At 36.3% G+C, this 13,369-nt stretch overlaps 1 protein-coding gene across 1 annotated transcript; it reads left to right on the top strand.

The window, feature by feature from the left end:
- Nucleotides 1-9,085: 9,085 nt before the first annotated feature.
- On the top strand, nucleotides 9,086-9,724 carry LOC121745748 (espin-like). The gene has a single exon (XM_042139707.1). It carries the CDS (start codon nucleotides 9,086-9,088, stop codon nucleotides 9,722-9,724), a length of 639 nt encoding a protein of 212 aa, XP_041995641.1.
- The last annotated feature ends 3,645 nt before the right edge of the window (nucleotides 9,725-13,369 follow it).

Raw genomic sequence — 13,369 nt, forward strand, 5'->3', positions numbered from 1 at the left:
TGATGATAATTTATTCAGTATAAATATATTTAGTTTAGCGTCACAAGTTTGATAACACTGTACAGTATATACCATTGATATATCCGCATGTTATACTGTACAATACTATTACTTAAGCAACAATGTAAGTTATGAAACTGTAAATTTAATTTATAGACAACAATGTAATAACAATATATATTTATCAGTATCACCCCTCCTACAGTAAAATACACTAGTAATAATGATTGTATTGCAGTAAAAACTAATTGTATTGACAAAAATGTAAACATCAAAGATATTCAATGTTACTGCACGTAAAGATGGAGGGACTGAGCCTGATGCCCGAGAAAGATTCTGCTCTAGTTTGAATGAATATGTGTCAAAATATCAATATTTTAAATGGGAAAATTTTAACGTAAGTCATACTAACATATAAATTACCTAACAATATACCTATTTTTTTTGTTTTTGAAAATAACATTTCTATATAATGTAGAAAATTAAATATTCTTCCCCATCTAGGCATACAATCATTTTTACCTCATCTGTTACAATCTCAAAGCGCAAACGATCGATGTGATTGACAATTCAGAGCTTAGTCAAGAATAATCCAGAAAATATATGGAATAATAAATATTATTATAGGCTTATACTAAAATGACAACCTAAAATTAAAGTGATAAGACAGCCTACCACCAATAAGAACTCTTAGAATTAGGAGTAGATTCAACCTTAGTCTGCCACGTGGCATACTTGCTTGTCTATATATCACAGATTGCTTGATTATCTTTAAATTCATGTCACGTATTGTTTGATACCATATGTCAAGTTGTTTGCCTATGTATCACCGATTGTTTGCCTATGTATCACAGATTGTTTGTCTATGTATCGCACATTGCTTGCCTTGATTGTAATTTTAACTATGATGTCACCATAATGCTCTGATTTCGTATCGCAGTTTGATATTTTTGTGTACTTGTGTTGAAATACTTATGTCATTATGTTGATATTTGTAATACACTATATTGATATATGATAGAAATCTATGAGTTCCATCCTAAAATCAATTGGTGATAGGAGGAGGGGCCCATGAGACTTATATACTGGTTTCAGTTTTCTCTTGACACCGATGTGGGACAGTTATATGTTATATTTTTAGTTTCAATTGCCAACAATATAAAAAATCCACGAAAACTATGATATGATAATAGAATGACCATCTTACCTATTTGTTGATATTTTGTCTACTATTTATTGAAATTCGTGAGATTTAATTTCATCACTCATTTTAAAATCTAAGGATGTAAATTTAATCTTAATTTTGGATTATGATGCTATAAGTAATATAAGAAGACACATTATATATATATATATATATATATATATATATATATTATAGGGATGTATTCATATCCTTTTTACATATTTTGTTATATTGTTCTTTTCAATCTCGGCCATTCAATATCAAGATCAGATGGCCCAAAATATTGCCACATGAATTTAATTTTATTGATTAAAAAACTCAAAAAGGTCAAAATTGGGATACACAAATGTGTTTGTTATGGTAACTTCCTTGATTTTCTCTTCCAAAATCTCAGCGGTTTCTGTCAAAGATTTCACGATGCAATCTGTCGTTTCTCCATTAAATTTCAGCGTCTGTTCTCCTTTGAACACTTGAAGGTCCTAAATTCGTTACTGTTTTTCATAATCGAACAAAACCGTGTGTTTATTTATTCTCTAAAGACATGAATTTGTGGGTGGCCTCAGTCATCGCTTGCGTTTTACTGAACAATGGAAGAAGGTAAGTATTTTTTGGCCTGCAATGATTTTCAATGCTAGTTGTTAACTGAAATACTGATTTGCTTGAGTAATCCATTGTATGTTATGCTTTGTTTTGTTACATAAATTCGTGAGTAATATATCGGTGCACGTTTCTTGTGTTTCCCCAAGGGTTTAGCAATCCTTGGGGCTAGGGTGTAGTATGTTGTACGTATTAAAACCGTCATCAAAGTCCACGAGTTTCGTTCATTAATCTAGGGTTTAGAAATCATATCGGCTAGGTAGTAGTTTTTAACTGAACGACATAATGTACATATATTATTATGTAATGGTTATTTTAGTTTCTATAATTGACGATTTGTGAGCTGTAATGTAAATGTTTGTTGACTAGTTTAATTTAAGTGTGGCCAAGTTTGATTGTTTGGTACACGTTTCTTGTTTTCCCCAAGGGTTTAGCAATCCTTGGGGCTAGGGTGTAGTATATAGTAAGTATTTAAACCGTCGTCAAAGTCCACAAGTTTCAGTCATTCATCTAGGGTTTAGAAATCTTATTGGCTAGGTAGTAGTTTTTAACTGATACACATAATGAACATATATTATTATTTAATGGTTGTTTTAGCTTCTGTAATGGACGATTTGTGATCTGTAATGTAAATGTTTGCTGACCATTTTTATTTAAGTTTAGCCGTGTTTGATTGTTCGGCGCACGTTTGTTGTTTTCCCCAAGGGTTTAGCAATCCTTCGGGATAGGGTCTAGTATGTAGTAAGTAACAAAATTATTACCAAAGTCCACAAGTTTCAGTCATTCAACGAGGGCTTAGATATCATCTCGGCTAGGGAGTAGTTTCAACTAATTTACATAATGTACATATATTACTCAATAATGGTTATTTTAGTTTGAGTAATGGAAGAGTTATGAGCTATAATGTATATAATCATATTGCATTAGTAATCTGTTTTCGTTCATTATCGTTAATGAAGTTTTACATTATTCGGTTATTTATATCCATGACGTCCAGTCTATTGTTCATTATTATTAAAATAAAGTTGATTTTTTATAGATTATTTTATTACTATTTTCCATTGCTATGGGGTGATGTTTCATTATTCTTTAACATAGAACAATTACATGTTCCGAGTGAATGTAATCATCATCTAATACCAAAAAATTATTTCTGTTTGAAAGAAGCACACTACAAATTGTTCAAAAAATACCAAGCCACAAGTTGGCTGTTTTCACTTTCCAACATGAGTTATCTAAAAACCCCAACAGTTCAAACAATCACTACAGCCCATAATTATCTATCAACATCCATAACCTCACTCACGCTAGCGTAAACGTCACTCACTCCAGCCCATACTGGTCGACCCACTGTTCGAAGTTGAACTTAGCTGGCCTCCCTCTCCAATACCTGGTGGCGTGACTCTGGTTGATGCCATCTCTGGAGTTGTGTGCACAAGTAAGGAGAGTCTTCGCAAACTTGATTCAGAACATCTCCAAGCTCTTTGTCCCTTTGGCATTCAATCGACACTCCCAATCCTTCTTGTAAGTACGTCTCCATATGCCGCATGACATACACCCCCATCTCCATGGTGCATAAGTTCTTCCTCCAGGGCATTGTGACCACATGGGTACTACATTTTCGGACCTGCCCTGCCATTTTGGGAACCTTGCTCTTCGTAAGTGCATCTGCCATGAATTTTTTTTACATCAAATAGGAAAAGTGTGTAAGAACTCGATATAATGTACATTTTGTTTAATATAATGCAAGTTAACTGAGCCGTGGGGTTCAGCCAAACGGTGGTCGATGATGTTCATTTTGCCATCTGGCAGATCAAAACACACCACGTACTGATGGCTCTCACCCCAAATTGGGAAGAAGAACTGCATAATGAAATGTACATTACATGAACCATTATTGTGTATATTAGTAATGAATCTCAGAGTCATTATTATAATATCCCTCACCATATCATATTTCTCCCATTGAAAGCTTCCCGCTCTAAGCGCTTCCTCGAATAGTAGAGTCCAGAAAGAATCAAACTGCATTTTTTCTGTCCATTCAGGAGGAGTGTTGACAACGGTGTGTTTCTGCAATTTATTTGGCAACCTTGTTCATTATTAGTACGTATAACAGTAATTTGTATTAAATTGGTCACTCACACATGGTTTCGTGGAGAAGAGGAGCCTGGACACATGGTCTCGCGCTACGGGAGTTCGATTTGGACAGTGAAACCGACAGAAAACGATCACTTTTTGGAGATACCCGGTTGCTTCTAGTGGCAGCTAGGGTTTGGATAGTGGTGGAATTTGGGGAGACGAGTTGCAGAGACGTGACTTGAGGGATAGACGTTTTGTCATGACCGCATTTTCTAAGGATAGAAAACACGGTTGATCGCGACTAGGGGCGGGGTATAAGAAGCGGGAAAGAAATAAAGGAAAATAAAATCAAACATTGGTTGCGAGACATGACTAATTAAGTGCTGATACATAGAAGAAAGATACTCGATCATGAAGACTCGAGTAATTATTTGTAAAAAATTTCAAAATATCAGAGTTTTGAACAAAATAGACCTGAGTCTTTTAAGATGTACAACGGAAGCAAATGAACGCGATTCCATGTATGAAGACATGAACCTCCGAGAGTAAAGATCTGACTGAACTAAATATCTTGTCTCAATAGTACTTCCTCCACCACTTCGCTGCTCAACCTGCACATTTAGAAATATATGCATGGCTGAGTACAAAAAGTACTCAGTGAACACATTGTCGAAAATTACACATATACATTTGAAAATATTAGATTTAATATTAGATTTGCTCCCAAAAGATACCATTTTCGAAACTGGGCCGAGTCTCTCTCCCATTTTTAGCCCACAATAACTAAATCCGAAAATTGGGCCTCCCTCCAATTAAAACAGCCATTATGATTTTATAAGAACTGGGCTCATCTTAATTTCCTCACTCCCTTGGCCCAAGTAAAAAAAAAAGAACTAGCCCAATGAATAAGCCCAAATCTAAGATTAATTTAACCATGTACTCCCCCCCCCTCAACTTATCGTCTCTCTCTCAATCACTATTAACCCCCTTCTTCCCCAATTACACAAAATAGGGAAATCCCTCCCCCAATTCGAAATTCCCGTCGACCAGCCGCCCTCCAGCGCCGTCGTCGTCGCCGTCGCCCCTCCACCTCTCTCTCTCGGTATTCGCCGCCATCACCGATCACCGCTGCTACGCACCGCCTCAGCCCTCTCTCTCGGTGACCGCATTTCCCTCTCTCACGGACTACTCCACCATCCGCCGCCCCGCAGCGAGTGCGACGACGCACCGCCACCACCGTGCGCAGCACATACGCCACCGTCATCTCCAGATCTCCCCAGCCGCCGACGCCGACTCCCGACAAGTAGGGTGGTTGTTTTTGTTCATCCACTTCCTTTCTTTTCATTTGTGGTTTATAAAGATTATATTTTTGATGTTGTAACCTTGTAAATTCAAAATTTCAGATTCTAAAGAACGAAAATAGTGACGAATTTTTGGAGCGTGGGCTGTCACCGTCGGCGACGGAGTGCCGAGCTCTCTGCCGGAAGTTCCTCGCGGCAGATTTACAGATTGGTTCAAGATAAGTTCCTATATTTATTTCAGAGATCTACATATAATTGTTATAAGAGTCACATGCTTTTGGTGTTGTCTAATGCATCATTAAAAGTCCTATGTTTCATGGATGTATGTATTTATATTAAAAGTTAAGAAAGTTACATATTACCTTAGTAGGTAGAAAGTAGAAAGTGCTTGGTATGGCTGAATCTGGAACACACACTGTTATGTCTGATATCTCCTGAAAGTTGTTGCAAGTTGTTGATATGTGGAAGAAGTTGGGGTTTGATAGTGATGTGGGGTGAAGAAAATGATTGTTATACATGTGTATATATAAAAAAAACTGCATGAGACGTTGGCAGCAAGTTTGTTGGCAACAAGTTGCCAACATTCTTCCCCTTAATCATTCTCCTTTTGTAGAACATTTAATGCATTCTCTGCTAACATTTAATGCTGTAATAAATGATATGTTAGAATATCTATCTTAAATGATCTGCATCAGATTTATTGCATTCGATTATTCATTTGGAAAGAAAATTTTATTTGTTTATTTGTTTGATTTGGTGCAGGAAAATCCAATTCCAGTTCGGAGCTACTCTTGTTGATGTACCCGATTTTCTTTAGAACGAAAGATGTATTAATTTAAATTTTGTTGGACTTTTGTTGGACGCATCGGACATTAAAATTTTAATTTTGGGATCTTATTTATTTATTTATATAATTTTTTTTTATATTCATATAGATATATTATATATTTGCATGTTTTATTCACTTGCCTATCGTCAAAACAAACAACAACGATAATCTATCGTAGCTCGGATTTAATCGTATAAAACTTACTTATATAGGTATTCAAGCTAATAATATTGTTTCTAATAATATCGATTTAGCGAGTAGATGGAAGGTTGTATCAAATCCCGCTTAATTTTCGCTCCTTCCGTTTTGGGCGGTTTTCAATTGTGTTGTTTTACTAGTTTACCCTTATAATGCACAGAATCCACCCGTTAATGCAACACGGGATTAAAAAATGGTATTTATTCATGTCCCTCCATCAACCACATCTAACGGTCCAAATTAAGAAGAAAGTTTAATCTAAGGGAGCAAAAGGAGATTAATGCTCCCCTATACATATATATATATATATATATATATATATATATATAGGGTTTTGATCTATGCAAAACTAGATTTAAATACAGAAACGCAGAATAATATCATAATTAGGTCACTTTTAGGTCATAATTAGGTAATTTTTAGGTCATGCTAACAAAGCATGACCTAAAACGATCTTAGCATGACATTAAACCCAAATATTATAATATGACCTAAAATTGCTTAATTATGACCTTCCGTGTTTTTGGTTAATTATTGACCATTAGATCATCTAATCCTAGGGCCAAGATTTGGTCTGCATTTCTGGATTTAAACACATACTTATTTTGATCATCTCCCTATATATATATATATATATATATATATATATATATATATATATATATATATATATATATAGGGGTGTGATAAAATACAAACTCTCTAAAATACAAACTATACAAACTTTAATCATACTCACTTAATACAATAATCAACGGTTAATATAAGAGATTTTTCTAATGTCAACATTTTGACATCGAAAAATCAGAATTTGGACACCCCCGTCGACAGAATTTGTACACTCCGTACATCCCCCCGGTGACATAATTTGTACATTCCGTTGACATCGACCCCCGGTGACAGAATTTGTACAGTCCGTTGACATAATTTGTACACTCCGGTGACATAGTTTGTACACTCCGGTGACATAGTTTGTATAGTTTCTATATATATATATATATATATATATATATATATATGAGAGCGTTATTCTCCTATTCATCCCTTAGATCCTTTATTCTTCTTAATATGGGCCGTTATATCTTATTCATCAACGGTCCAGATGATCTGCATTATTACACTATAATGGTGCATTATTAGTCGGTGTGCAATATTCAACTGAAAATCTGCATTATTACACAATAATGGTGCATTATTAGTCGGTGTGTATTATTCAACTGAAAATTTGCATTATTAAATGACACGTGTCACCAATCTAACCGTCGGATGACAAAATCGTGGGGCTGAGATTAAAAAGAACAAAGAACAAAAGATACAAAAAGGAAATGAATACATCCATATATATATATATATATATATATATATATATTTGAGATGGTGGTAATAAAGTAAAATATCTATCTACACATGTAAGCAAGAGGGTTTTGATGAAAATAATAAAATTGTTATTACAAATTTTTTAATAAATATAGAAAGGTTAGATTTATTAATGTGATAATTAAAGAAATTCAAAGGTACTACCTCCGTCCCACATTAAGTGTCATATTTAGTATGGGCACGAATTTTAAGAAATGTAAAGAAAAATTGGTTGAATAAGTTAGTGGACTATGTCCCACTTATATATATATATTAATTTTATAATTAAATATGAGTAGAATTGGTTGGTGGAATGTGGGGTGTACTTACCATTTATCGTAAAAATGAAATGTGACTCTTATTGTGAGACGCACCAAAATGGCAAAATGTGACACTTAATGTGGGACGGATGTAGTATTATTTATATAAACCAATATAAAATAAGTCATTTTACTATGGTGAGTAAAAACAATCTATTTAGCAATACTATTAAAAAATTATGATTTAGATTAATTTAAGCGTGAACTACAAAAATAGTCTCTGGATTAAGGGTTTAAATCACTTACGGTTCTTTTGCACTTTTTGTCGCCAATTTCGCTCGAAATGCCCCCAAAAGTGAGATGGGCATTTTTGGCCATCCACAATTTCACATTTTCAGACTTGTCACTTTCAAACTCAATCTGATATTATTTCAAAGTACTTGCATTGTGCGATATTATTCTTTAGTACTGAATCTGATATGCAATGCACGAAGGGCAGATAGTTTTGAAACAATATCAGATTCAGTATATGAATGCATAGATTCAATATTAAAAATTAATCGCACAGAATCCAAGTAGTTTGAAATAATATCAGATTGGGTTTGAAAGTGACATGTCTGGAAAGGTAAAACTGTGAATGGACAAAAATGGTCATCTCACTTTTGGGGGCATTTTTGGGTGAAAAGTGCTAAATATTCGCCGGTGAAATAAACCCTTAGTCCAGGAACTACTAGAGATATTTTTAAAGTTCAGGGACTGTTGGTGAAATAAACTCATAGTCCAAAAATTGTTTTTATAGTTTACTCTTAATTTAATTTGACATACATTATTAGTGTTCCTTAATTTTCTTGAATACTGTTGGGTGAATTACATCTAACAATAGTGTGCAAAGAAATGTTATTACCTTTCCACCTCTCTTGTAACTTCTATTGCCATAATTTTGTGATTTATGGTGTCTTAATTATATGATCTCACATGTCTTTATTTTGTGGCTATGAAAGGCATGGAGTTGTAAATGGATTACATAGCAAAAAAAACATTTTTCATTTTGTTTCAAGCTCTCTACAATTTAGTGTGCACTTAATCACCTAACTGGTGACTTTCTTTCCTATAGCCTTTCTGTAGTAGTCCAATGGAACAAAGAGATCTGAACAACATGTTCCGCAGAGTTGCACAGACAGGGGATATATCATCCCTGGACTCTCTTCTCTCTAACGAAAGGCCACACGAAGCAGTCTCATCATAGAGTGTGCTTCATTTTGCTGCATTACACGGGCATATGAGGTTGGTTGAAGCGTTGATTCTTCATTTTCCTGAGATTGTGCGCGTGAAAGCCTCAACACTGACCGGGTTTCTGCCTCTACACTTAGCCGCAAAGAAAGGTCATCATGCTATATGTGAAATGTTGATTATAGCGTACCCAGACGCATGCATTGAGCACAATACTAATGGAATGAATCCACTTCACTTGGCCGCACAGGGAGGCCATCTTGAAGTATGCCTACTCTTGCTTGCAAGTTGCCCAATGGCGTGCATGGAGCTGGATGTTACTGGCTTGAATCTTATTCATGTTGCCGCTCTGAATGGGAATGTTGATGAAGTTCTCCAACTTCTTCTGAGCCATAGTTCGTCTTGTGCGGCTGTGAAACAAAGACAAGGTAACAGGCAAACGATTATGCAGGCGTGCGTCGACTTTGGCCGATTAGATTCTGTTATGATTTTTCGACAACATCCCTCGTGGTCCGAGCTGAGATCAACAGTTGATGATGACAGAAACACGATGTTGCATCTCGCTGTCAAAAAGATGAAACACGAATTTGTCAATTACTTTGTTTCTGAAAAAACAAAGTCAAGAGCTTGCACAAGAACAAAAGTGGGGAGTCTGAGCTTGAATTGGCAGGACACAACGAGGAAATGAAATTGCTAGTTGTTATCAACTCTCTTGTAGTTGTCGTACAACTTTGTGGGAATTGATATGTGGATTGTTTGTTCTATACTTGTAGCCACATTGGCTTACCAATGCACCTCCAATCTGCCTAGTGGCGTGTGGGCAGACGAAACCGGAGGACATATTCTGGGTTCAGCTATCATTGGTGAAACACAGCTGACTAACTATGAAAACTTGATCATAACCAATATTTGTGCATTTTCTTTTGCTATGATCTCTATATTCCTTTGTGCTATAATGAAACTCTTTCCTTATCTTGTCTACCCCGCATATGTGGACACTACACAAATTGTTTCCCGTGTGTTGTCATTGTTGTTAATTTCGCTTAGATTTATAGCAGTGAAAATTATTATCGTTCAGCCACACATTCACAACGAGATGGGTAAGATTCACTTTCACTTTCATTTTTTATATAAAGGGAAATTGATCAGAAAAAATCATGAACTTTCACAAAAATTTGGTATTTTCCACAACCTTTAAAAGTGGTCTTAAAAATCATAAACTTTTCAAATTGTGCAGATTTCCCACACAAAAGTTTTCAACATAAATTTTGCTTACGTTGCATGCCAAAAAGCATGCGTATAATAGTCGGGGTTCTTGTATGGAAGATCAAACTAATGATGATATGGATGCTCTAGAATTAGTATCGGTATTCCGCTTAGGCAAATTTACACCGGACACTTTAGTGTGGGAAATCCGTGCAATTTGAAAAGTTGGTGATTTTTAAGACCACTTGAAAAGGTTGTGGGAAATACCAAAATTTTGTGAAATTTCATGATTTTTCTAATCAATTTCCCTATATAATTATATTTATGTTTTACGGTATATACCATAACTTACGGGGTATACCGAATTTTGGTATTTTGCGGTATATGAAAATTCATACTTTTACCTTACCTTAAAGGTCTCATACCGTACAGAAAATTCGGTATTTTCAGTATTTTTTTGACACGATAAGGCCGATATTTTGGGATTTCGATATTTTTTTCAGCCCTAGAAATGATAGCTTCATCAGTAACCTGTTTCCTGGATTGCCATTCTCAAGTTCATCTAGTATGAGTAACCGGGCCATTCTCAAGTTTCCCTCCTTGCAGGGATAGGCTCCTTGGAGTATCCATTGAATAATTTGCATATTAAAGGTTCCAATAGAGCAGATGGGGTGTGGAAGTATCCAAAAGAAGCATTCCCTCATTTTTATTCCATATATTGGTTCGGGGGTGTTGAACTGCATTGTTGAGAATATTTCACCTTTATTTTATTGATTGATGAATAATGTAGTAATCTCTCTTAAATAGAGAATACAAGACGTGTAGCTATTCTAGGAAAATATTTACACACTAATTAGGTCCTACAAATAAGGAATGTAATTCTTGATTTGATTGCCTATGATCTTCCTTGATTTATTCTTGATTTGCACATATCCTGCTAACACTCCCCCTCAAGTTAAGTTACGGGATTTCCGATACTTAACTTGCCAAGCACTTCTGAGAAATTCCTTGCTCCCACTGCTTTTGTCAGAATATCAGCTAACTGATCTTCAGAGCGACCAAAAAGAAATTCAACAACACCAGATTCAATATTTTCCTTGATTAAATGTTTATCCACTTCAACGTGCTTTGTTCGATCATGTTGGACTGGATTCTCTGCAATACTGATTGCTGCCTTGTTATCACAGAATAATTGACAAGTGTATTGTGACACAAGTCCTAATTCACTCATCAACCCTCTAAGCCACAATACTTCCGTTAAACCATTCCTAATGACCCTGAACTCAGCTGCAGCACTTGATAATGCACAACCTTTTGTTTCTTACTTTTCCACGTGACAAGGTTTCCCCCTACAAAGGTAAAGTACCCTGATGTTGATCTTCTATCCATCGGGTTCCCAGCCCAGTCAGCGTCTGTGTATCCATGAACTTCAAAGTGTCCATTTTTCTTGAACATTATTCCATGATCAAAAGTCCTCTTCAGATATCTGACTATTCTCAATGCCGCTTCAAGGTGATCATTTTGCGGGCGATGCACTATATCGGGTCTGGTATGAGATAGGTAAATCAACTTACCTACTAGTCTCTGATACCTTTCTTTATCGTCTAGTTTTGCTCCTTCCACAATCTGAAGTCCATGATTCACAACAATTAGTGTCTCTGCCGGTTTGCACTCCATCATCCTTGTTTCTGCTAATAGATCAAGAATGTACTTCTTTTGACTGATGAAGATTCTTTCCCTTGATCTTAAGACTTCAACTCCTAGGAAGTATCTGAGTTCCCCTAAATCTTTCATCTCAAATTCCTTGGTAAGATTCTTTTTCAACTGCTCTATCTCTTCTGTGTCGTCTCCTGTGATGATCATGTCGTCAACATAGATTATTAAACACGTGATCTTGTCTCCTTTCTTCTTCAAGAAAAGCGTATGATTAGCATGACTCTGTTGGTAATCATATTTTTTCATCGCCTCTGTAAACCTCCCAAACCAAGCTCTTGGAGACTGTTTCAACCCATACAAAGTCCATTTTAATAAGCAGACTTCTCCAGCTGCAAACTCATCTTCAAAACCAGGAGGGGCCACCGTATAGACTTCCTTCTTCAGCTCACCGTGTAGGAAGGCATTTGTTACATCGAACTGATGCAATGACCAGTCCTTATTGGCTGCAATAGATAGTAGTACTCGTACAATGTTCATTTTAGCCACAGGGGAGAATGTCTCTGAGTAGTCTACACCGTATGTCTGAGTGTATCCTTTTGCCACTAAGCGGGCTTTGTATCTTTCAATGGATCCATCTGGTCTTCTCTTTATCGTAAATACCCATCTGCAACCTACAGGTTTCTTCCCTTCGGGTAGAAGACACTTCACCCAAGTGTGATTCATTGCCAATGCTTTTAACTCCAACAACATTGCTTCTCTCCAATGTTTGACTTTGATAGCCTCCATCCATGTCTGCGGAATTTCCTCTTCTTTATATAAAGCAGCTTCAAACGCCCTTGTCATCTTTGTCATGTTTGCCTTGGCCACATTTCCAATCGCGTATCGTGGTCGTCTGTCTATCTTCTCTGGAGAATACCGTTTTGGCGGAATTCCTCTCGTGCTCCTTGGAGGTAGGATGTACTGTCTGGTATCCCCATCTATAATCTCATCATGCATATTGTTAGAAGTAAGGGAATTCTCAACGACATTATTTACCTCGGATACTAAAGCGGGAGGCGACGTTGGGTGAGCAATGGGCTTCTCGGGTTGTACAGTAGGTAAAACTTGCTCGGCGACAGATGTATCTGACTCGGGTCGATCTCCAGTAGGATTATGATTAATGGTCGCAGGTGCCCAACTTAACATTTCACTAGCATTGAAGTCTATTTCACTCTCCCCCTGGCTGGTAAGTTGGGTATTGTAGAAGAATTCTGTCTCTAGGAAGGTGCAATTCATGGTTGTGGTGATCTGTCTAGTTTTGGGATTGTAGCATCTATAGCCCTTTTGATTAGACCCATACCCAACAAAGACACATTTGACGGCACAGGGAGAAAGTTTTGTACGCTCATGTTTTGGGATATGGACATAGACAGAGCAACCAAATATACGGGGATCTAGAGATAATGCGGGAGGAATATTGGTTAGTGTGGGC

This window comes from Salvia splendens, chromosome 8, assembly GCF_004379255.2.
Source record: "Salvia splendens isolate huo1 chromosome 8, SspV2, whole genome shotgun sequence".
In the NCBI taxonomy this organism is placed as follows: Eukaryota; Viridiplantae; Streptophyta; class Magnoliopsida; order Lamiales; family Lamiaceae; genus Salvia; species Salvia splendens.